The sequence below is a fragment of the Podarcis liolepis genome (genome assembly GCF_965112155.1).
Source record: "Podarcis liolepis genome assembly, chromosome: 8".
In the NCBI taxonomy this organism is placed as follows: domain Eukaryota; kingdom Metazoa; phylum Chordata; class Lepidosauria; order Squamata; family Lacertidae; genus Podarcis; species Podarcis liolepis.
In genome coordinates this window covers 54,817,693-54,844,658 of record NC_139560.1, presented here as the reverse complement: position 1 = coordinate 54,844,658, position 26,966 = coordinate 54,817,693, and the positions used below count along the sequence as shown (strand labels likewise).

The window sequence follows — 26,966 nt, the reverse complement described above, 5'->3', positions numbered from 1 at the left end:
TTCTGCAACCACATTTACTAACATTCTGTCATCTCTTATGAACCACAAGCTGAGACCAATAGGAACAGAACAGAACAATGTAAACTTTGCACAAGTCTGAACTCAGTTTCAACTAGAACTTGGAGGAGGGGAACCTTTTAGGGGATAATGTAAAAATGTATTAGAAAATGAATTGTATTCTATACAAAGGTATCTGTTTTAAAATGTTCAAGAATATGCCATAATTTTGACATTTAAGTGGTCTCATCAATCTCAGTGGAATTATACAGATGCTTGAAATGAAATTGAAAAATGATGTGAAATTTACACAGTAGTCATGGGATTTTGCTCAAAAATGGGTTGGACAGGGGATGGGGAGGACTTTAGCAATCCATTTATTACATTTTGCCTCCTACCAAATATTATTATACTCTCCATGTGTGTGTGTGTGTGTGTGTGTGTGTGTGTGTGTGTGTGTGTAAGTAATACACATACATATATTCCAAATAAATAGCAGTAATAAAAGCAGTCAGGATACAGTGAAAGAGAATTTACAATTCTTTGTACGTCCACAGAAATGCAGAAAATATGCTCACAAATGTAAATGTACAGATGGAGTTTATGAAAGCTCATAGATTCTGCTTGCTGTAATGAGATGAAAAGAGACTCTGAACTTTGCTGGAGTCAGAAATGATAGCAACACACCCTGAAGGCTGCCTGTCAATCCTATATGCAGATGGTACTTCTTCCAACTGGCCCTTTGTGTCAGTTCCTTCAGCCACTCTTGTAGCAGACATAGCTCCCTAGAGGGAAAATCCTGTTGATCTACTGCCTGGTTGAGTGTCCAAAGCAGTACTGTCTCTATCACCTCTACTCTAAATGATTATTTCCTTTAGCTATTGTACTGCCTTCACCATCTTGTATAGCCAGAGACAGAAAACAAGTCTCCCTCTCTGTCTCTTTCATTTTATTTCACCTGCTCAGATTCAATTCCTGAATGCAAAATTTAGTTCGTCCAAGATGGTAACACAAATCCCATATTTATTATGAGATGTTCATTGTGTGAATTCTACATAAAGTTTTTAAAAATAAAACCAAATCAAACCAAATCGTATTGTTTCTGCTTTTCACATATGTGACTTGTCTGTGGATTGCAAAACTTGTATCATACGTGGTTGCCTCACATCATCACTGTAAGAAATACTATTGATCTTCTTAAAATCCAAGAATAAGGTTTTCTGCACACTCAAAGTCTGTCCTTCTCTTTGTCATGGCACTTTCAGGCCAGGAATGTCCAGAGTGAGGAATTAACTCTTTATTGTCAAAAGTACACTTATAAGTTAGGAAAGGGCATGTCCCTTGATCCTATGTCTCCAAGCTACCCCTAGGTGTGTACCCGATGAGGCAGTTGCCGCAACAGAGAGGCCTTGTCCCCTCAGCGCATGTATTTCCCTCACCAGAGCTGTGTGAAAACAGGCAAAGACTATGCCTGCATGTTACCTGTTTCTGCCCCTCCCCTGTTAATCCTCTTCTGGTCCTGAGAGACAGTGGAGCAGGAGAGGTTGGGGCAGCAGCAGCAGGAGGTGTAGAAGCCCTTGACTACACTAGTCTGACCTATCTCCCCCTCCTCCTACACCCATTCTTCATTCTCCAATCCTGCAGATTCTCCTGCCTCTGACTCTTATCTCCTGGCTGTTACAGGCTCTGCCTGATCACTGATCCCTTCAGTTTCCAACCCCGCTTCTCCTCAGCATCCAGCTGGTTCCTGACACTGAGCTTTCTAAATTATTCTGGGGTGGGGGGTTGGGGGGAACCTACCACCAAAACTTATTGGAATGTAACAAATCTCTTTTTCACATAATTGTCATACTTGCTTGCATGCAAAGGCACATTCTTAAATATGGTACTGCAGAGGCCCCAAAGATGAATTAATGGCTATCTTGTAAGCTAAGGGCAGCATAACCAGGCCACATTTTGGCCTGGCCATTAAGTAGTCTGAGTCAGAAAGCTCCCTATGTTTTCTGCATCGGGAACAAGATGGCTCCTCGGTGTTAAAAGCATAGAAATGTACACTGGAAATTAGGCATGTTGTGTTAAACACCCTCTGTAAGAGTCTGATGCTTTTATACAGTCACTTCTAAAACTGTAACACCACATGTAAATTATGGCCTGATGCCTCAGCTGGAGAAGCTATGAAACAAATGTGGTTGGATCAAGAGAGTGTAAATTTGCATCATTTAATTTCTTTGATGCCTAAACTAGAGGAAGCATGCACAAGTGGAGCAAACAAAATGTTTCTAGGCTAAAACTTCTTAAGTTTTAAATAATTTATTTCTTTGCTTGTTTACTTCTCACATATACTGCCTTTTATTTAAAGAACTCAAGGTGGTGTACAGAGTCCCTGCAACCTCATTGTATCCTAAAAACAACCCTTTCCGGTAGCTTAGGTGGAAAGTGACTGTCTTGAGGTCACCAAGGCTGGATTTACACTGACCTGTTTAACATTATTAGAACGATATTACATATATCATTCTAAAATGTCACAGGGCATACTTGCAAAATAAAACATTTCTTACCTCCATCAAAATGCTGTCTCCCTACAGCTGGTAGCTGGGTGCTCTGTAGTGCCTTCTGGTGTCACATTTAACTAATGTTAAAAGGAGAATGTCATGTGGCCATATGGTTATCAAAACCATTCCTTAGCCCTTCCTTAACGTAAAAAACTATGAGTGTAGATCTTCCCCAAGTGAGCTCCATGTCTCAGTGGGACTGACTGGGCCAAGCCAGTATTCTTCTGATTACCAGTAAATGGCAATTCTTTTTTGCAGGTGCTGCTAAGAGGGCGGGGCCAATGAGGCCAGAATACACTGACAAATTCATTCCAGCTGTGGGTCCTTCAAGATAACAGGGAGGGCTGGGGAATGAAGCTTAACTGTGGGCAAAAGAAAAAGAAGAAGGGAATATCTTCTTTCTAATACTGGGAAACAGCAGCATTGGATAATTGTAAATAACAAGCATTTATTTCTGTATAGAAAAATATTTATAGACTGTCCCTCATATAAAACACCAAGGTAGAGTACAATAAAATATGCAAGTACAATAAAACATAAAGTGTCATAAATACAATAACAAATAAATAAATGACTAGCTCAAGTTGAAAAACTTTAAACAACGGCGTAGCCCTGTTGACATAAAAAGCAGAAGAAAGGATGGCTGCTGAATCTGCTGTAGAAGTATAGCACAGCATGGGACCAGCAACATTAATGCCCAACTTCTAGTTGAAGCCAGCTGGGCTTCTGAAAAAATAGGGAATAACTAACATTGCTTCTCCAGATGATCTCAGTGATTGCACTGGCATATAAGGGTTCTGGCATATGGCAAAGGTAGGATGGCAAAGTTAGGCAAGTTAATGAAATATCATTTCTAATATTTCCAAGCTGCTCTATGGGGGGGAAATATCTATACCATTGTTCCCCTCCAAAACCCCATTTTTTGCAAGTAACTTCTCTTGCCTTTAACTCAGACCCAGATAGGCTCGCATGTTACTGGCACCACCAGCAATAGTTGTGCTTTGCAGCTTTCTACTTAGGGATGCTTACATGTTCTACTAGTCCAAAAACTATTCTATCACTTATGGGAAAAGAGAGAGAGGGAGAGGGAAGGAGAGAGAGAGAGAGAGAGAGAGAGAGAACAAGTACACACGAACGCTAATAGGACAGAGGCACTGAATGATAAGAGACAGGAACCACTGAATTTATTTAATAATCCCTGTCCGTTTCACAAAAATGGCCTGTGTAATCTTTTTAAAAATAATAACTGGGTTCATTTCAGAGCCTGCACAATGCTTCTCTTTGTCCCTTGTAAGTCTCTCAAATGTCTTATTTTAAAGGAATATATAGTACTCCCGGAAGACATTTTCCCATTTCTATTCTCTTCAACTCCTGTGAGCCCTTGTTCTGTGTGATAAGGCAATCTCCTTCGGGATCTGAGCTGTGTAGTTTCGCACCACGAGTGACAAGGACTCGACTTGAATAACTGCTGTGCGCAGGTTGTAATTATGTCAGCTGGAGTGTTGAACAAGGGGACTGATTAATGTGAGCCCCAGCCCAGGCATAGTCCCTATCAAAACCTCCGTGCAGGCCAAGCAAGTGGGGATGGGTTAAAGCAGAAAGACAAAACATGCTGCATTGTCCATGATAGATGAATTGCTCCAACAGTCTTCAGGCAGATGTTCCAGGACAGTATAATATACAATTACTCTGCCTTATCACCTTCCAAGGGACAATAAAGCTTCCTCCTTCTATAGCTCATGTGAGTGAAGGCAAAATTAGTTTTACTTTTACAACACTGACTCACTTATCATGTTGCCTTGATTGTGCTTTTACAGCTAAAGAAAACATATATTCCACTTTTAAACTAAAATAAGATTCCTTTAATAAAAACCAGAGAACTCTTTTGAAACTATTTTGCATCATAGCAAAGGAATTTGCAATGCCTTGAGTTAAGTCATGAGAAACTAAAAGATATACAGCTATCATTAAAGGGACAGGCCTGTGAAGCATGTTTAATGCTATATCACATACAGCAAATCGTATGCCTTTGCTCTACAATAATTACCACCCAACACTACTAGGAATCACAAAACCCTTTCCCTCCTGCTAACCTCCCTCACTGCTGGGGTGTTAAGGGTAACTATCTGTATAAAGTGGTTTTGAGGTTGCACTTTTAAGAATTATGAAAGTAGGGAAAATACATCAAAAGGTACAAAAAACATATTTGTATCTTAATACTTAATTTTTTATATAAAAAACTCACTGATGCTAATTGAAATATGCTGTCCGAAAAAGGGGGGGGGATGCAGTCAAGAAAAAGGTATTATTACAAGAATAAATAGAAAAACAAGTCTCAAACATAAGGCTCAGGGTTTGTGGGATGCCAGATATGACCATAGCACCTTGACCATTTAATTTATCTCCACAGCAAGGAAATGATGCCCCTAGTGGGGAAATGAGGCTGATTTACCAATGGTTGGTACTGCCTCCCTTTCATACAAAATTACAAAGTAGTTGTCAAGAAATATAAAAAGAGCTGCTACATTGGCAACCAAGTGAAAGGAAGTGGTATGAAGCGGTTATTTCCTTGGTGAGTGAAAATGATTCTTGAATAAAAGGGATGTTTAGGCTGACAGAACTGAAGGAGGGAATTATTTTGGCATGTGAAATGGTTTTTAGGGGGTTATTAAGATGGCAGAGTGTTTGCAAACTCCAGGTGGGTGCTCATGCCTGGCAGAGAGGGCTGATGCAAGTATTTTGGAAGGCAAGGTGGAGGAGTGCACACCAGGATTGGAAGGCAAGCTAACCACCAAACCTTTTACTGGGCCCTGCCCCATCAAGACTGGTGCATTTTTTGTAATTTGGCTTAACATGATTGTAATTCCTATTTTAATTCCTGATCTCTTATCTTACTGTTAGTTGGCCTAGGGATGTTGTGTGCTAAAAAGTAAGAGGCTGCCACAGCTGAGCAAGAAGGACCTGTAGTCCTTACCGGTGGGCCTTGCAAGGAAGTGGAGGAAGCAGGTGGGCTGCCAGCTTAGCACATTGCAGGTGTGTGCCATAATGTGAGCAGCCCCACACTGGCAAGTACTGGGCAGTCAGTAATCATGCATGAGGCATGCTGATAGAGCCTCATGCCTCACGACAGACACTAGTTTGCTGTCTTCCCCAAACAGATGCACGCACGCACACACACACACACACACACACAATCACAATCACTAAAAAATTGTTTATGAGAATACTGCTAGGAGAGAGGCTTCTCCACTCCTGTCCATGTTGCCTTTGAACAGGAAGACAGCAATGAGGCTTTTTAAGAAGTTATAGGAAATGTTAGCAGAACAGAACTCTGAGGCATTCCCTCATTAACTCAACCCTTTATGAAGGAAAAATATGTGTAAATAAAGGCTGCTGAGTCTGAACAGTGCCATCATAAGGCAGAGACCACTGAATGGACCTACAGAAGTGTCCAACAATGTTCACCTGTGTTTATGACAATGTAGCCCTTAACCCAGGGGTTGCTAACATGGTGCCCTCAATATGTTATAGACCCGCAACTTCCATCGCCCCCAATTTTTATTCCTGCTGACTGCGGAGGATTGGAGTTGTTGTCCAACAACTTCTGGAGGCCTTCCCCTGCCTTAACATATTATAAATGGAAACCCTCCAGCTCCTAGCAGCCTAACAGAGCTATGGATAGACAACATGGGAGTAATCTTGCTGATAAGCTGGCAGACTGGCTAGCTAGTGGATAAAGCCACAGAACCACTTCAGATGTTGGAACTGCCGTGACACTATGGCAGCGCTTCATGGTAAAAGCTAAAATCTCAGCTGGCATATCCAGAAATACAAGCACAGCTTTCTGGTGGTGATTTGAGAGAGCATGGCAATTCATTTCTGAAGTTGTCTTAGGCATTAATATTGCTGCTTGTATTTGTAGATTGCTCTAGATCATATGCTACTCACTCCATGCAGCCATGGAAGAGATTTGAACATCCAAATTAGCCCACCAAATCCATTGTTATTTGCTCCTATGTTGGGCTCCTGATTTATTTGCTTCTAGTTCTGGAAACAACTAGGTACATGTACTGGCTTCCTCTGACTAATTAATAACCACTGGCAGGCAACCGTGAGCAAGGATTTCCCTCGTTGCCATAGGTATTTCTGAGAATGGCTCACTTCTTCTGACCATACTTGTTTCTTGCTGTCTTAACATTCATCACTTTCCGACCACCACCCCAAATTCAAATTATAAAAGGCAAAGTCAGTGCTTTCATTAGAAGGGTACATCAGGGAGCATTCAGCTTCTAAAGCAGTCAGAAACATAAACTGCAATTTAAAACATCTTTAAAGCTCATTTTCAAAATGGCACAACTGAGTAACAACTGCGTGTCTATGATGCAATAAAACAACTCTCCAGAAAGGCCCCAAGTCAGCAGCCCTGCCCTGTCACTGCAAAAATTTAATAATTAGCCTGAAGGGGGTTGAAAGGATGGGTGTGCATGCAAGGGATGTAAATGTATAAATACCTTATTTTAAGAGGTTCTTGGTGGTATCATAAAGTGTGATTTTCAAATAGTTTATGATGTCATCTAAAATGCTCTGATATATTTATAGGCACATAACACAAAGAGAAGTTTTATAGCAATATAAACTGCAGAGCTTTCTGGACATGTATCTTAATAGCAATATCACTGCTGAACAAAATATAAAAAGATAGTACAGTTGTAGAATGCAGGCTGTTCCACTCAGCCAGGAAAGGAGGGGGGGGGGAGCAAGACTAAGGGCTAGACTTTGAACTTGATAATCTGCCTTGAGAAAGGAAGAAGAAAAATATACAACTGGGGGACAAATTGTGTCTGGTGAGTCACAGATCATCTTCTGGTACTTCCTTGCACCACAGTGAAGTAACCTGCTTTTGGGTATAATAGCAAAAATCACTTCCTCTGTGGATTCCTGCTCAGCTTCAGGAATCGTAGCTTCATATTCTGTCCCTATGCTCATGGCAGAGAAAGCCTAGCAGAGAATCAGCATTAGCTGCTGGGAAGAAAGCTGCTTCACAGCAACAATGACAAGACAGAGGCTAGTAGCTAGGGAGGAGGATGCCTAGGGTTGGCTACTTCTAAAAGTAGGTTAACTATCATTAAATATACTCTCTCTCTTTATATCGCTTGCAAAGACTCCCTGTCCCTCTTGGCATCAACCCCAAGCTTAAAATTTCTTTTGAAACGCACTGCCTCTCTGACCTAACTATGCATAAAACAGCAATATTCCAAGTGGAAACTTAGATGGTGCACATGCAACCATACTTGGCACACTGACCATCTGTAATTGTTTGCAATCAAGAACCCAGGGAAGCAACAGGGTGGAAAAATGCATCTCATCTCTTTGGCCAGGATGTAGTAGATGACCAGTACTCACAATGTTAGACTTACAGTCTTACCTAGACCAATTTTCATCTCTACCTAATTATACTGTCTCCTTCGTCTTATTGATTCTTTCAGTTCACACAAGCCCATTTGCTATACACCCTTTTTTCTCACAGGCTTATCTCAGTGCTTTTTGCCATGTTTTCCCTCCTGTATGATAGTCCAGCCATCTCCCTGTTTTTCTTCAAATCCTCCCCATAACCTAAATATTTTCCTGGGCCATCTTTACCCACACCTTACCTGCATCTCTACTCTCTTAGTTCCCTTATCGCTACAACTCTTTTATTAACCTCTGACATCTCTCCCCCAGTTATTTTATTCTTTTTGCTTCAGTCTCCATGTTGATTCAACCCAAAGAAAGTGGGGTGTGCAAACAACTTGCTTAGTTTAAACAATAATTTATGGCAAAGCAAAGGCATTGGAAAGTTTTCATTAAGAACAACAATGTATTTTCTGCATAAAGTGAATATTGAGCAACAATTACAATTCTTGCAGAGTCACAGTTAATGTACCCTCAGCTCCAGGCACTTTCCCTTTTCTAGCTCTGAGCTGGCTGGATGCTTGACTTACTCATCTAGCATTCGGGTTAGAAAAGAAAATGCATTTACTGTAAATGAAGTCACAGTGCTTTATTTGGGTTTGGCCAAGCAAAAAAAATGGTTCATATTCTCGCTCAAAATAAAGGTGAGCAAAGATTGCACTAACTGCATTTACATGCATTCAGCCCTACCTGTGGAGTGATGTGTCTGTCATTCATTTATGCAGCCAACTCCTAGGGGCCAAAAATATTTGAGGGGCTGGGCTATTCAAATGGTGTGCATGCACTGTGTCTTATGATTATGCAAGGTGGGGCTTACCTCTCCCCAATATTTTATTCAAGTTGGCACTCCTGCTGCCATGTATGCCTGCTCCTCCACTATGCAAGGAGGTCCTTTAGCTGGCTGAGCATGTGAGCTATCCTACATATATCCATGCCCAATGGCTGCTCCATACTTTGGTAGCATCTTTTGAAAGCAGTGTAGAGTTGCTTTTGCCTTGTTTGGTGGTGAGGGCCTGAGAAACTAGAAATTAATTTAATACAATATATGTTTTAATTTGTTCTCACAATGCAATCCTATGCATATTTCCTCAGAAGTAAGTTCCACTGTTTGATGGGACTTACTCCTTAGTAGGTGTTTTTTTCAGTTTGCAACCTGAAACATATTATCTGAGCCTTTGGGATATCAACCCTAAGTTCAAAGTAGTTTTCATTTTAAGAAGGTTTTTTCTGCTGTAACTTATATTACATTTATTACATATTGCATTTATAAACACTGTTATATTTCCCTTTGCCTGTGGGTTAAAGCAAGATGGAAAATGTAAAAATATACACACACAAGCATAAATAAGTCATGTCTTATAACCACAATGCAGTCATATACTATTTAATTGTTAGCTCTTAATCCATCATTGCTAAATGTACCTAATTTGTAGTTGCAATCTCCTAAACTTCATTTAGCAACATTACTTGATAGTTTAGTAGTAAAATTTGTGTTTCATTAGAATGAGGGACTCCTTAAAATGAATTTTAAGCATAGAGGTTATCCAGAAAATAACTAAATCAAATGTTCTTAGGGAACATTTTAAATTATAAAGAAAACTTGAGGTGAGCAAAATGTGAAACAGACCACTTCAGTTTCACAATTCAAACATATAAAAGGTGCTCATGCAGTAGTTTTCAAGGATAATCAAGTTATTCTGTCTCCAGGATAACCAGGCCTGTCCAACAGTACTTTTAACTATGATTTTAGCACCTCATATAGTTTTAGCAACATTTGAGTCACAATTCTGTGTGGGCAGTAACAGACCTAATTTCACTCTCTTCATTTTTCATTTTATTTATTTAAAAGATTCGTATACTGTATTTCAGTAAAACGTCTTCAGCACAAGGACAAAAACAAGAGGTGTTTTGTTTTTGTTTTTGTTTTAAAATACAATGCAATAATATTGCAATACATCTTCATCTAGTTCTAAAGAACCCCGGTACCCTCCCTGAGGAGTGAATTCCACTGAGAGAGTTCCCTTTTCTGGTCACCAGAAGCATCTGAAGGAGATCCTTCAACAATGACTTTAATACACAGGCTGGTTTGTATAGGAGCAAGTGTTTCTTCAGGTACCAGTGCCCTAAGCTATACAGGGCTTTAAAGGTAAGCACTAGCACTTTGAACCACATTCAGAAATGGATCGTGAGTCAGTGAACTTCTTTCAATACTGGTGAAACATCTTCCCAACTAGTCCCTGTCAACAACCTGGCAGCTGTCTTCCCCCGTCATGTGCAGATGAGGGCACATGGAAGCAAAGTAGCAGAGCGCTCAATGGGAGACCAGTGCATGCCACCTATATCCCTATCAAGTCCTTTCCTTCTGGTTGGTTACGCAATGCAAGTCTCAAATTTAGGTTTCTTTACAGAGCACAGGGATGGGTGAGAATATATATTAAAACTTATAACTATTCCGAATAAGGAATTGTTGGCTCTTAACAACATTAAATCAGCTTTTGTACTCACAGAGATCTACAAAAAGATCCCAAAAGTTGAATCTTAATGAAATGAAGAACTATTATCTCAGCCCGGCTAATCCCCTCATTAAATAGTTCCCAGATACACCTCTAAGTAGGCCTTTTCTATAACATGTTGAGTTGTATATAGGCAAGTTTTACTCGTGATAGACCTTTAATGTTCCTAAGTTAGCCATGCCCATTAATTTCAATGGGTCTCCTCTGAGTAGGACTAAGGTTGGCTATACCCCATTCTCCTCTAGCATGACCCATTTCCATGATCAATCCCCATAGGAAGCTTTTTACCTCCTTATACAAAATAATTTCTCAACTCCTTTCTTCTGAAATAGGTGTAACTGATACTAAGATCCACAGTTGCACCCCCTTTAGAGTTGGAGACAAGTGCAAAACAATAATTTCAGTCTTTTTACTACAGAAGCCCTGATCGTCAAGAATAGGAAAACAAAAGGAGAGTTTGCAATATTATCTACACAGAACTAAAGAACATACACAACAACTTCATTACATGATAATAGCTCAAATGCTTGGGGAATACTGCCAAAATAGTACTGTCAAAATATAGTTTATGTTTTTCCTTGCAAGGCTTGCATTTCTACCATAATGTATATAAAGTAATAGCTAACTACCACACCAGGGACTGTCCAAAGATATTCCTTGTAGAATGACCATCCCCAAAGATAGCCTTGGTCCTTTCATAATGGGAATTGAGACCAAAGAGGCATAACCTAAAAAAACATGTTTATTTTGATTCTTATGTAGAAAGAAGGCCACTTTGTTTTCAAAAATGGTTACACTAATTGATCTGAGTGCTTGTTTACTTTTTAATTATGTCACAAACCAAATGTATATTAGTTAGCATATATTATACACAGAAATAAACATTTGCTTAATGATTCAGCAATGCTAGATAAATATACACTAACTTTGTTAAGTATAATTTCTGGATGTTGTTGTACATCCTGAACATAGAAACTTTGAATGGGGTTAACATGAAAAAGTTGCCTACTTCTCTTTAAGCCTACACTCATACTAATACACAATAAATCCAAAAGGAAAACTGTTGCATGTTGAGATGAATTATGAAGCAAACATCTTTTTTGACCTGATAATAAGAACAATGGTAATGATAGTGGTTTGTGGCAGAAGAAATGAAGCTGAAGAGATGAAACATGAAACATATGCAAGATAAACAGGAAACAACAGCTGTAGCTTCTCTTTTCCTTGTAGAACAGGAAGATCCCCAACCTAAATTTGCTAACTAGAAAGATTTTTAATCTTTTTATAACTTGGAAAATATGAATTTCAAAACAGCCAATTTCAAAACATCAGCTCTATTGTGTCTCTATTTTGTAGAATAAATACAACTAACTCTATGCCACCCTAGTGAAATCCCTGCCCTGGCAAAGAGAGAGATGAGGAGGTCTGTTCCTTCTTGTATTACATCCCAAAAGGTATCAAGTTCACACTGGTACTACACAGTAGCAAGGGGCCGTGTTTCCCACTCCATATGCAACGAAGAGGATGACATAGCAGAATATATAAAACTGTGATCTAATACCTAAAGCATAAGATTAAATTGTTAATACGCATGATCAGCAATGGAGGGTACCATCCTGCAGGTATAAAAAGAAATTAAAGTGGATATCTGATCAAGTCATATGCAGAGCAAGCACAAATGAAATCAATGGACTTAAGTCAAATCATAACTAACTTAAGCCTATTGATTTCCATCTCTGAATATGGCTTAGTTGGATATCACCCTAAATGTCTTGCAAATAGTATAGTATGGAAAGCAAGGAACAGTAAATCATAGAATGTCAGTATAGAGCTAAAACAAGTTCAGTATGAAATAACTGAACAGAAAGCTAAGGGGCATAACAATATTATTAATAATACAGAATTCTTCATATCACCAGCACAATAAAAAGCTCCAGAGAGTAATTACTATTTTTTAAAAAATAAAGGATAGTCATGTTGAAAAATATTTCTAGTACCGTATATCTTAGATCCCAATATACTTGGCTTTCTGCTCCTGGTATGTTATTTTATACAGAAAGTAAATACCTAGCTCTTATGGATCTACATTAAAAAGAAAGAAAGGAAGAAATGAAAAGCACCAAGCTTGCTATCAAACTGTGTACTAAATAAATGGTTCTGACATGCAGAATAACTCCTTAAAAGAAGCACAGTTCTCAGCACTGTACATACAGTTTTAAGGGATAATCATGCTTTCCAATAAGCACACATTTTTCTTTATAAGCCAGTCACCATACTGACATTTGCCTCTGGCCAAGAGAACAGGGCATGAAAGAGGAAGCTGAGCGCCTTTGAATGCTACTACCAATGTGTGCCCCCCCCCCCCCAGAAGGAGTGTTGTGCAAGCAACACAAGTGGCATGCACTTCTTCCCCAAATGAAATGTCTTGTCAACAACTCCACGAATTCTGGGCTCCAGAATCTATGACAGAACCCAATTCTGCTATGAGACATTATTGCCCCCCCCAGTCCAGCATCTGAAATATGAATCATAGTAGAGGCACATAAAGTGTACATAACAAGTAAAAATTGGGATGCAATAATAAAACAGAAATGCAATTATTTGTACGTCAGACTGAATTTAGAGTCATGCTAAAGAGACTATGGAATATACCCTTTAAAAAATATATCTGTAATGTACACTACTGTACTTGGGCTTTCTAAGTACTCCCCTGGAACACATTTAATATACAAATTTCATTGGAAGAGAACCTAGATTACATGGTTATTTCTATTCTAGTGTTTTAACAAGTAGAAAAATCTATAGATTGGGAAATCGCTTCTTCCTAGGTTTGAAAGTTGGCATATGGGATTTGCTACAGATTAAAAAGTTGCAAAATAGATCATTGTTCCATTGTTTCCAAAAATAAGATGTGAAGTTAAAGAGTAGCTGGTGAAAACTTGTAATTAATAGAGAATGACAAGAAAAACACAAGATGCATGACAAAACTAAGCTGTCCATCTGTTAAAAAATGAGGGGTTAATTTTTTAGAAACTGGATGCAATGAGCAAGTACAGTGGTGCCTCGCAAGATGAAATTAATCCGTTCTGCGAGTCTCTTCGCCTTGCGGTTTTTTCGTCTTGCGAAGCACGGCTATTAGCGGCTTAGCGGCTATTAATGGCTTAGCGGCTTTAAGAAAAAGGAAACAAACTCGCAAGAACTCGCAAGACGTTTCGTCTTGCGAAGCAAGCCCATAGGGAAATTCGTCTTGCGGAATGACTCAAAAAATGGAAAACTCTTTCGTCTTGCACGTTTTTCGTCTTGTGAGGCACCACTGTACAAAAATATATATCAAATATCACATTCCTTCCCAAAACCTGAAGGAAAGGTTCCCCCCCCCTTTGGGGGGGGGTTGAAATGCTTTAAAATTCTTTTTAAGATGACTACTTTATTTCACATTAAATAAATATGGGGTAGGGGGAATCTTTCTCACCAGCACTTCCCACCATAGCATTATAAAATGAGGCAAACTGAAGAGTGTGGAGAATGAAACAAGGTAATTTGTAAAAAGATAGGGAGGGAGATGAAACACTAAATGATTTTAACAGAAAATATTAACAAGAAATGGGGCCTGCAGGGTCAGCCGTTCTATTAGGCAGAATGAGGCAGCCACCTCAGGTGGCAGATGCTGGGATGTGTAAAGGGAGCAGCAGTCCCCAGAACATTCCTCTTTATCCTCCCTGGCTGTTCCTATTTCTTAGAGATCTGAGCTGTTCATGTCAAACAGCCTACCCTACACCCTCTAAGCTTGTCAGCTGCCCTCAGGTGCAGTGGAGGATGCTGTCACTTCACCAGCACTGAAGTGTTCAAAAACCAGTCCAGTCAGCTTCTATATGCAGACTGGAAAACACCTTGTCCTTTGCCTCAGGCATCAAAGTGTATTGGGCTGGCCCTGGGGCAGCATCCCCAGGACCTAAAGACAGACTGGAGCAGAAACCTTGTAGTCCAGGAATGGCCAGTGGGGAGGTGTGGTTTGGCAGCAGTGAGGGCAGGGTGGTTTGAGAACACCAGCAGGAGCATCAGATTGGCTCTGCTACTCTGACCTGGCTGCCACAGTGACAGCCCTCTGTACTGGCCACTCCTGTTATATTCCAGCTCACGCCTTACAGTTTGGTAAGCGAGTTTCAAGATGAGGGGAAAGAAAGAAAGGACATCTTTTGTCTTTGCCATTTTCCCGAAGACTTATCTTGCTGTGCTCAAAGGTTGCAGATGATGGAAAAGACCACTGTTTTAAGGCCTGGAAGAGATGTTGCCATTTAGATAGACCACATAGTACTAGATGAACAAACAGCCTGGGCTGGTATTAAGCAAATTCTGATGTTCCTAAATGCAGGAACTCCTATATCTTCACATGCTTTGAGATACCGTCTCCAACTTTTTTTGGGGGAAAAACCCATACATGGGAAAATACTTAAGACACCAGACACCATCTGAGATTGTAAATTTGTCACCTCTTTTCCTTGTATGCCTTAGATATTTGACTTGTACACCATGGTCAGGAGATTCAGAGAAACCTGCACACTCTCTAGGGTACCACTCTGGTTGCTTTTCCATTCTGGAAGCAGACCCTTGCTTGTACTTCATAAATTGTCACTACAAAATGTTCTCTGATCTTTGGAAGGCATTTGAGGTGTGCAAAGAAGCTTCCACCAGACACTGGGAGCGGGAGAGATCATTTTTGTGCATTGAACATTGACCTGGTGTTTTAGATGCCAGTTCTTATTTCACTTTGTATAATGTGCAGGAAATGTTACCATTAGGCCAGTCCACAGGGCTACAAATTACCGTATTTTTCACTCTATAACACGCACCCGACCATAAGACGCACGTAGTTTCTAGAGGAGGAAAATCCGTAGGCATGCCACCCGTAGGCATTCCCTAAATAACACGCACAGACATTTCCCCTTACTTTTTAGGAGGAAAAAAGTGAGTGTTATGGTGCAAAAAATACGGTATGTTTCTGATTATATATAGGTTATTAGGAAATATTAGCCACTGATTTCAGTGGAATTATTTAAGTACACACACACACACAGAGAGAGAGAGAGAGAGAGAGAGAGAGCTTTATTGCAGTCCACAGACCCAAAATACACAGTACAAGAATAGTAAATATCAATAGTTGTTAATGTGTAAAATTGGCCTTTGTAGCCAACAGAGGAGCTTTAGCCTGTATGTACTGATTTCTGATTTTTACTGCCTCCATGAAGAATTTTGCTATAGCCAGTGTAATAGTATCAAACCTATCCTCAAGGAGAACCTTGACATGAAATGAGTCAGCAATTTCAAGTTGTTTTGTTAGTATTGGATTGATTAGATGTCGTCTAACATGTTTATACAGACTACAATGCAATAAAATGTGTTCCATACATTCAACATCCTGGGAACATGGGCACAGCCTATCTTGGTATGGGACACCAGGCAATCTTCCCCTCAGCACTTCAGAAGGGAAAACATTTAATCTGTCTTACTTAAGTGATATGTGATCAGTAACAGAGCGAAAGATTCATTTCTCATATTTTTGCTTTTTCATGTACTTTGCTGGTAGGGTTCCCAACCTGGCTAGACTCTGGCTATAGGAAAATTATGTCCCCTGAGCATAAAGTGCAACATTCTTCCTAGAGATGGATAGTCTTACAATACTTTGTAAATTAAATGAAATGTTATCCAGCCTGTCATCATATGTTAAGTAGCTGAAGATTATTGTGACTAACAACACACACACTTCTGTACCATCAGTTTCATACAATGGCTCCCCTTGCAAGCATTAGTGCATATTTTTTGGGCTTCTGATTAAAGAATTATGCAATCTCAGCACATGCTCTGAAAAACTGAGAAACAACAGGCTATACTGCATTTGCTGACGTATCAAAAGTATCTGAAAGATTATTTAGTTTGAAAAGAACACCCACATCCTAGTTTTGTTCTAATTATATTGTTGCATACACTGGAACGTATTATAAATGGGTCTTTATTTTACAAAGTTTGAGCGTATACAAAAATAAAAGGGAACCATGAACTCCCTAGGGAAGCTGTCCAAAAAGAGACAAGTGTTCTCTGCAGAGTCACTCTCCCTAACTCGGAATGCAAGTGCTGCTGAATCCACACAATGAATCCTTCTGCACTTGATGTCAGAGGCTATAATCCCTTACCAAGCATTGTTTAATTAGTTTATTATGCATAATAAATGTAAAATATTTTATTTTACTTTACATAATTATATTAAAATGCATGCCATTTATCCGTAAGCCTGTAGGATATCCTTCACGTGTGACATATATTTTAGAAAGGTGCATTTATAAAATTAATGCGGTTTGCAGGTCTTGCTGTTTTAAGCTTCTCACCTATTTCTATAGATTTTTTTTGCTTCTGCTACCTTCACTCTGATAATTTACAAAGAAATACACACAAAACAAAAACAGCAACAATGAGCAGATGGCAACCTGCATAACGATGCTTCTGTAGAATTAGTAGCTCTTTAAAATAAAGGCATATTCGTGACTTAAAAATAAGTCAGTGTTATGCCTGTAGTAAGGTATTGTAATGACAGAATTTAATTCTGTAGTGAAAAATACACACTGAAGAGCTGACTACTTTCACTCAAGATAAATTCAATTCTATGGTGCCATGAGACATCATTCAAACCTTTTTTTAAAAAACTTTTATCAACAGTTTTAAGAAAAATAAATATTGATCCCAACAAATTGCCCAGTTCATTGTCATACTTAACATGGCACAAACAGGAACAGATGACCAAGACTTTCTAATGGAATATTTAATTTTAAACAACTTTTGCCATATTTTCTTCTCCCTGCCCCCAACTTTGACAATGAACATTTTTGGTAGATTCAAAACAACACAGGAGCATACACATCAAGGTGAGATTAACAAGAGGACAGTGGGATTAACATTTCCATTCATGTAAGAAGTAATCATGAAAGTCTATAAAGGACAAGCAGTGTTTCAATATCTCATTTGAAATATGGCAAACCCATAGCCATTCAGCCCTGTTTTCTAATTAAAAAAATGATATCCAATCCTGCCTATGAATCGTACTAAGTATTTTCTATGAATCCACAGTGGGGAACAAACCTTTCACAAATAAACCAGAATCTGTGTTGCTAAAGTAACAGGCAGGTGCTTCCATTTAAAATACTTAATGGACAAAGAGTCTGTTCAATTCTTAAGGGGACCTTCCTCTTTAGTGTCATGGCTGCAACTCAACCAAGATTTTTTTCTCTCCCAAACTGCAGCTGATCTGAAAAGGCAAAGCAGATCAGGAGTCCCTCCACAGAGAATTTGAACAGACACTAGAACATCTGTGAAATAAATAGCATTAGCGCTTCAGTGTCTCACATCAAAAAGCTTCAGGACAGGGGTTCCATTACCCCCCAACACATTTTGAGAAATAAGTGCCCCCCTTATTTATCTTAATGCTGCCCTGATGATGATTTTATGCCAACATATTTATTCATCAATTTACATTAATTTATCAATTTACATTTCATTCTCACTAAGGAACCTATTACCTGTAGTCACACCAAGGACATCTGTAGGGTTTCTCTCCAGTATGAACACGTTTGTGCCGTGTCAGATGGGACTGGGTTGTGGAAGCAAAGTTACATTCATCACATTTGAACGGTTTCTCTCCTGCAAAACAGTGAAAGTTATTCATTTTTACAAGTAGAAAGGAGAAGGTTAAGTTTCTTAGTTATTAACCCACAATGCAACTGGATTAGTGGATACAAATTGCAGTTCTAAAAGAAATACCCAACATCTGAGTACAATTTTTTTATCACTTCCTTGCTATACATTATTTTCCCCAGAGCTACCAGTTATCTCCTCACACAACATATGTATCAACTGATTTGGCCCACTGCCTCTCGTCAGTGGCTAACCCATGTATTAAATTGTTTGTGTGTACTCAGTAATCATGTGGATCATCCCCCTTAATGCGGTTTGTCTCAGTGCTGATTAAATAGGTTTTTAGCAGCAATGATGCAAGCCACATGGTAGCAGTCAATTTTTGAAGCAAGCTGGAGCATACCAATACATCTCACATAGAGAAGCTATTATGAGGAGGTATCATCAAGTGGCCTCCATATGGCAATCACTGTATGAGACCAGGACTGAAAAATGGATTGATAGTATCAGTTATTCCTACAAATGTGGTACTTTGATGTCCTCATCTGAGAAATATCTATGTGCATTCTTCACTTGTGAATCCCTCAGCATATTTTTCACAACTCAAGACAACATAATTTTGCTACATATGTTCAACAATTCATAAGACATAAATATGTGTGAATAACCTCACACAAATGAACAGAAAGGACCCTGTGATGGAAATAATGGCAATATGTCAATCAGGAGGAGCACTATCTTGGCTCAAAATAATTCACTTATTCCTCTGGATCCAGAACACTTCTACTAGCAGTGCACAACTTCAATGGCTGCATAAAATATGCTTCCCATTACACTAAAGCAGATATGCCAAGTATATGCATGTATTAAATAACTCAATTTGCACATTTACAAATAATTTGCACATAGCCTAATATGATAATCTCTGTGGAAGACACTGGGTGGGTAGAAGTTAATAGCAGAAACAACATATGCAGCTTTCAAATTTCACTTTCCAAGTTCCGCTAAGGTATGTATTGGAGTGTGGAGGAACCAGTAACCAAAAGAGGCCAGTATGACACAGGAGGTGATATAAAGGCAACTATAATAAAAAGGTTAGTAAGCTGTATTGTTCAGACGTCCATGTGTGGGTATAAAGTGATGAGTGTTGGGTGCAGGAGAGCATAACACAAAAAACATTAACTCAAATGTTTTTCAGGGGAAGGAAAGAATGCAAATTCCAAGTAAGAGATTATAAGGAAAGAATCAGAGCAGCTAATGAAGGAATAAGCCAAAATAATAATATCTATTTTGTTAGTCATTGATATACTACTGCTAATGGCAAGCTGCAGATAAGTGGTGTTGCCTTCATGTTTTACTGTGGCCAGAAAACAATTGGCTGAACTTTCTTGAAAACCGGATGCTAGGCTAAATGGACCATTGGTCTGACCACTTCCACATCTCATGCATTCTCTGTAATCTTCCATTTTCTTTTTCTTTTAAAGTAACTTATGACAATTCATAGTTTTACTTTTTGCTTTTAAATGCCAAACTCTAAGCAGATCTAATCTTAAAGGTCTATACAGGGGCAGACATGTATTTTTTGTCATGGATGTCTCTTGCTTCACCTACTAGAGTACAGAATCATAGAACTGTAGAGTTGGAAGGAATGCTGAGGGTTATCTAGTTCAATTCCCTGCAATGCAGGAATCTCAACTAAAGCATCCATGACAGATGGCCATCCAACTTCTACTTAAAAACCTCCAAGGAAGGAGAGTCTGCCATGTCTCATGGTAGTCTGTTCCACTGTTGAACAGCTCTTGCTATCAGAAAGTTCTTCCTGATGTTTAGTCGGAATATTATTTCTTGTAACTTGAAGTCATTGGTTCAGATCCTACCCTCCAGAGCAGGAGAAAACAAGCTTGCCCTGTCTTCAAAGATGGCTCTCATATCTTCTCTCAGTCCCCACTTTTCCAGGCTTAACATACTAAACTCCTTCAACCGTTCCTCATATGGCTTGGTTTCCAGACCCTAGATCATCTTGGTTTCCCTCCTCTGAACATGTTCCAGCTTGTCAAAATATCCTTCTTAAACTGTAGCACCCAGAACTGGACACAATACTCCAGGTGTGGTCTGACCAAGGCAGAATAGAGCAGTATTATGGCTTCCCTTGATCTGGACACTGTACTTCTGTTGATGCAGCCTAGAATAGCATTAGCTTATTTTGCAGGGTACTGCATTGGACCTAAATTTGGGCAAAACTTACTATGTATTTCTGAACATTTCTGCGTGCTATGTATAAACAATGAGTTGTTCCACAGAGTCAGCTCTCACTTATACAAGTCCTCCCAATATTTATAAATGGAGAAAGCTCTACATGAACTAAGGTGTAGTGGCTACAACACACAGCACAAATTTCTAGCAGTTGAATAAAGTAAATCAACCTACAAGAGTTCCAATATGAAATTGTGGGAACTGGAAAGGAACATAGGCATATAGGAAGCTGCCTTAGACAGTGTATTAGTCAGTACATGGATCCATCTAGTTCAGTATTGCCTGCACTGACGTGGCAGCACTTCTTGAGGGTTTCAGGCAGCACTCTTTCCCAGATCTACCTGGAGATGGGAGGGATTGAACCAGGGGCCTTCTTCATGCAAAGTGATTGTTCTACCACTGAACTATGGCCCTTCCCTAGATAATCTCATACCATGATATATCACGCGCGTGCCCATGGTTAGAACAAGAGAAGTCAAGATGGAAGGGAGGATATAAAGAGAATGAAACAATAACAGAATAAAAGTTCTTTTGAAATCTTTGCAACTTTCCCTTTTCTTTTGTGTCTTTTTTCCTAATAATGTCAGCTTATTATGTTGCTGCTACAACATTCTGCTCTATTCTTATATGTTTAAATTCTACTATTTGCTATTTTTATTGTACTGTGTATTTTCATGTTTTAGAATCGTTTTTATTGTGCTAGACTGCATTTTTATACAGCACTTAGTGCATTTACCAAAGTAGAAAAAAGCAGACATTTTAAAACTCCCACCACTCATTTGTAAATTCCTACCACTGCATAAGAATTGGAAGACAATTCTGAGAGCTGACCACATTTTCACATAATTTGACATAAAACTATCATTCCAAAACTTTCTAAGGGATTCTTAAATCATAGAATAGCAACTTCACTTTTTGCTGGAGAAGATTTTTTTTAAAGGCTGTATTTAGTAGGGGAGGGGAACTAAATACATACCATACAAATGATATATAACATTGGTACTGAAATGGTGAGTTTGGACCAGCTGCTGGGCCACAACCTGTTCAAAAGTCAAATGGCAAAACTACCACTATGCAAATATATTGTTTAAAAAGGAAAAAAGAAATGGCCCCCCTGAGTTAAAGTCAGTCCTAGGTCTGAAAAGGTTAAAGACTATAGCTGTAGAGCATTTAACTGGATCAGAATGCCACAGAGACACACGTTGTCTCTTCGTTGGCCAGACAGAACAAATTATTCCAGTCCTTTATGACAACCTGGGGCCCTTGATATCAGGAGGGCCATTAGGTTCTCTGTCCCTGCTTTATGATTTACACTGGATACCCAATTGTCCCAACTGCAATTCTAACATTTAAAAGTATAAATGATAACCTGGTTACTCATAGGACATTCTGCTCCCATATCTCCCCTTCACACATATGATGCCCTGATCAAGTTACTCCTGTCATCATACGTTCAGGAGGTAAGTTCTAGCACTATGAAATGCCTAACCTAAGAAAGTGTGAATGGCTTCATGTTAGCTTACTCTTCACTGTGCAGCAACACTTAGTTGTTCCAGAAAGGCTTTGGAGAAGATTTTGCTGTTTTCCCTTTGGGTTTTGCTGTTTTCCTGGGTTTTAATCCTGTCAGTTGCTTTGCAGACAACAGACTTCTAACCACTTTATAATTTTGCTGCTAATTCTATGTTATGCTACTGGCATTTTTATTTCTAAGCGATGCTTGAATTCTTACTCTTAAGTAAAGCAGATTTTTTCTTTAAAATAAATAAAAATAAATAAATAAATAAATAAATGTATTTTATCAGTAGCCTTTGTTTCTCACTATAAGTAATGACTAACAACCTAAATCCATAGTGCCATGGGATGCACAGAGCTGCCACTTAAGTTAGCACTCCCGTTTTCCTTAATGGAAGGGACAATTCTCTTCATGTAAAGAGATGCACATGAAGGGCAGCCCTTCTACTGTAGCAAAGAAGGCAAGTTTTTAATGCACAGGCGCTACATGAACAAAGAGCCATTCAATTGTGGTGCTAGCATTATTATTACTATTTTCAGCAGGATGGTAAAGATCAAGTTTAACATACTTTAGAGAGAATGGTCAGTAACAAAAAAAAAAGTTGGTTATTGTGCTTCCAGTAATGATTTATCCTTGAAAATCTCATGTAATTACATCCTGAACATTCCTACTAGTACTAGCTTTCTTGGAAGTTAATAGCAATCCTCTTCAAACATCACATTCTCTCTTAATAAGCATTTAATGAAAAGGCACAAGGCATACTGGGTTAGTTATACTTTATACAGAGTATTTTTCTTTTTGGCGCTGGGTTGGGGGAAGGTGAAGGAAAGAGGCTACATTATACATTAAATTCAGTGCCGAGTAATGTAACTGCACATTAAAAGTCAAAGTGCAGTTCACATGAGAAATAGAAACGCAAAGTGAGCCACTCATCTGGATAAAAACACATATATTATTAAATTTTCTCTCTTTATTACGTTGACCTATAAATGCCTAGATGTGCAAAACTGAAATGAGCAAATGGAACTGATCATACAAACAGGATCTGTGTGGGTCATATAAGCCACTGTCTTCAAAAATTCATGAGACTATTTGAACAAAGGCAAGAAACTGCTTAGGCACTCCACTCCTTAGACTCACTGTAGCTGCCTCAGGACTGCCACATAGATGAAGCCTGTCTTTTCATATTCATCAGGTGCTGCACACTTCCACGAAGGTCATATATACTCTCATAAGATTTTCCACCTCTGTTAGTCACATAGGTTGATCACCCTCCTCTTTCACACACACACACATTTTTTTCCTCCTAAGTACAAAGGCATAACTCCATAGCTTTGATATTTACTCAACACTGCAACCCAAGTTGGAAAGGAAAGAATGAAATAAAAGAGTGAGAACAAAATATAACATTTCCCAAAGACTGCAAGGGTGTTTGTGATGTTGTGAACGGCGGGGCCTATGGAAATACATAAACACATAAGAAACAAACCTAGGTAACAGTGAACTATAGTACATAAGGATGGATCTGGACTGCTAGTTGCATTTAGTTCTCATAGATATCAATGAGAATTAGTTCATTACTAACTTATCCTATTGGATTCAGTGGGTACCAGGCGCAACCAACAGTCTGAATTCAACCCCTAGTCCTGAGCCCTTAACTATGCCTTCACTGCCTGTCATTAGTGTTAACCTTGGCTAATGTTGGTGCCAATTAAACTCTGCACCATTGTTAAGGTCAGTAGTGAGAGAGCTGTAAAATGCTAGAGACAGGATGGGCTGGGAAAAAGGATGCATTATGCTATAGCCCAAATACAGGGGAATAGGGAAACATTTACACTGGCCATGGAAAGGCATTTGGAACAATGAGCCATACTGACTGTTCAGTACTGGTTAGCTACATCGTAATATTCCAAAAGTGTTCTCCTAACCTCTCCTTGATTTGTGTTCTGCTTTTATAACAACTAAACATGCATTGTGTGCAATGAACGGCACACAGTAGGCATTACTTGTTAACCAACTGACACATAAAATTCATGTCCAATATGTGCAAATGAAACAGCTTTCATTAGTGCAAATATGAGAGATCTGTTCTATGTATGGATGCCCCAGCAGAAGTTAATCCCTCAGAGTAAAATATCCAACAGCAGCTGCAACAGGTTTGTCAGTTGGAACTTCTAGGCCTGATGTGAGGCATTTCAGTGGCTCAACTCCTAGAGATGCATCTTACACAGATGCACTTTCCACAACTCAACTTACTGCATGTAGAATTTCCAACAGCCTGAATAAATCCCTAACTAGAACCTGGACCCACTCAATGACGTCTCTAGTGAGGCATGCAATTCCTTCTTTCATCACAATGGCCTTTTAGATTGGAGGCTCAATAGCTTTTTTGGGTTGGGGGGGGGGAATCCGTGAGCATATTGGAGTGTGTGGGGAAACAGTTCTATGTAGCTCAGCAGAGGAAAAACAGCACTTCTGGAGATCAAACGGGAAGGGGGGTGGAATCTCAAGTCTTCTGACATTCAAGCTCACTCTTCTAAATAGTTACGTCTGGCTCACAGTGTGGAAGGAAAGAATAAAAAGCAAAATAGTCAGAGGGATATGTAGTAAAGAGTCCTCAAGACCTGAAGTCAATCCTCCCCCCATTGTCAAGCATCTGTCAGACAAGAAAAGCACTCTGGTGGATATCAATTCACTGGATGCCTGGAAGCTGAAGAGAGTGGGGAGGCTTATTAAGCTGGCCAAGATTCCTAAACTGCATGTGAGGATTGGCTCTCTTGCCCTTGAATCAAGGGTCTGTGACAGGTGATAAAAGTAAATCTTGGATCAGGAGATGTTTTGTGTCAACCCCCTAGACAGTTTGTATTGCAGCAGGGAATTATTTAAGCCATTTAGACCACTTTGATACCTATCCCCTTCAAACCTGCCTATAATTTGCTTGGGCACTCTGTGTGCAAGGAAAGCCATGTCAAAAGGAGGATACGGAAGAGGAAAACAGGATGTAAGAGAGAGAGAGAGAGAGAGAGAGAGAGAGAGAGAGAGAGAGAGGAAAGGGAAAAAAGAAAGGGATGAGCAAGGCTTGGCACTGTTATAAAGCAGTTAGCCCAGACAAAAATCTCATGGCATCAGCCGAAGTACATTGAACCAAGTGGAAGGTGTATTGTGCAGCTCCCTGTGAAGAAAATAGTAGACATAGGTAATTTTTCTGGGAAAGAATCATCTCTGATTGTTTGTGCCACAGAGGCGGATAAATGCCAAAAAGATAGATCCCTCTGTCTCTGAGATACTGTCCTATATAGTATAAAGTTAATAGCAAAGTAATAACGAGCCTCCAGTCCTGACATAAAACATAAACTTAGACCTGCTCGATGCAGGCTTCATGATCTATAACCTGTAAATGCCTGCATTCAGAGCAGGGGGAACTCCACTAGGGTGGCATAAGCAGGCAAGTGCCAACCTGAAACATTAATTAGAACTTGCTGTCTAAAACCAGCTATTTTAATGGAGAGCGATGGAAGATTTACACACTTAAGTAAAAGCGACAGTATTTTCACAAACCATATATCGTAAGTAAATGAGCCAGAACAAGAGAGTAGGGCATGGATCAGAGAGAAATGAGTTCAGGTCTATCTTTCCTATGGACTCATTGTGTGGCTGTTGGTTAGTCAATAGTTCTCAGTTTTGGGTCAACTGTAAAATGGGAACAATATTGAACCTTCTTACAACTGTTTATGCAGTAGTACTAGTAGCAGTAGTAGTAGTAGTAAATGAGAGCAATAGGAGACATTACATGAGTAATTTTGTTAGGAGAACTGGCCATCAAAACTTAAACCCAATAAGGTATTTTCCAATGTTTATAACTGTCATTCTGAATAATCTGTTCTTTAATACCATGAGGAGAATAAATTTACATTAGGTTACTGGATTAAAAAGGTCATGCAACTTCATCGTGCTGCATTGAGGCAACAATCAATGAATTGATGCAATTAATTCTTGTCCAGTTTGCCCAGTGCACCAACTAGTGGAATGTTCACCCACTTGGCAGCAGGTTTTTACAGAGTATACATACATTCATTATATATGACTGGTTTATGTAGGGTACATGCAGTTTTCTATATTTCTATATGGAAGCCATTATTTGTGCAGGAAATTAATCTTGTATGAAAAATTCTCAGGTGGTGAAGGAAATTAGAACTTCTGGAATCTTAGGGCACTCTTTCTCCTGTTTCAAGTATTACAAACATTTAAATTAGTGGTGACCAACCTTTAGCCCTTCAAATGTAGCTGAACTACAACTCCCATAAACCCTAACTTTTGGCTATGCTGGCTGAGGCTGATGGGTGTTGAAGTCCAGTAACATCTGGAGGCCACAGGCTTCTGATTTTAGAAGTTTCCATCATGCTGTCTAAAATAAAGGAAAACTGGGGATATGATATATTTTTTTAACAATGGAATCTCCTTGCAGTTGTTGAAAATCATTGAAAAGGTTTTGGGGCTACATGATTGGAGCCTCAGAAACAAGAAGGTAAATGTAAAGCACACTTCATTTATTATGCTTTCAAATTTCATGATTTCTATATCTCATGGTTTGAAAGGGCTTAACCATAATTTGAACAACTGAGGTTAATAATACAAGGGCTTTTTGTCACCCCAGCTAACTGAAAAACTTTATCACATTTCACAGCCTGCCAAGAAACTGACCTTTCTCTGCCAGTACATACATTTTTAAACATTTCATAGCTGAGGCCCAAGCAGAAGCAGTTATCTCGGTCAGCCAATGATCATCTTGAAACCCTCCTAAGAGCTGCCACTTCTAATTTAGCAATGGAGATTGCACAAACAGTATCACAACCAAAGTTCATGCAACTTTTATTCAAATTATGCTGATTATGTATTGACAAGCTATGCAAATTAGCCACGGTGCTCCAATTCCTACATTCCAGTTCCCTATCATATACAGAACTATGTAGAAACATGCATTCTATATAGAAAAAACAGCTGAGTCAT

At 39.2% G+C, this 26,966-nt stretch overlaps 1 protein-coding gene across 1 annotated transcript in view; it reads right to left on the bottom strand.

Annotated features, from left to right (window-relative positions):
- Positions 1-26,966, bottom strand: part of ZNF407 (zinc finger protein 407) — a 337,553-nt gene that overhangs the window by 105,164 nt on the left and 205,423 nt on the right. Inside the window, exon 7 of the mRNA XM_083518448.1 lies at positions 18,079-18,199. Within this exon, the coding sequence (XP_083374574.1) occupies positions 18,079-18,199 (121 nt within the window). The remainder of the gene's footprint in view (positions 1-18,078; positions 18,200-26,966) is intronic.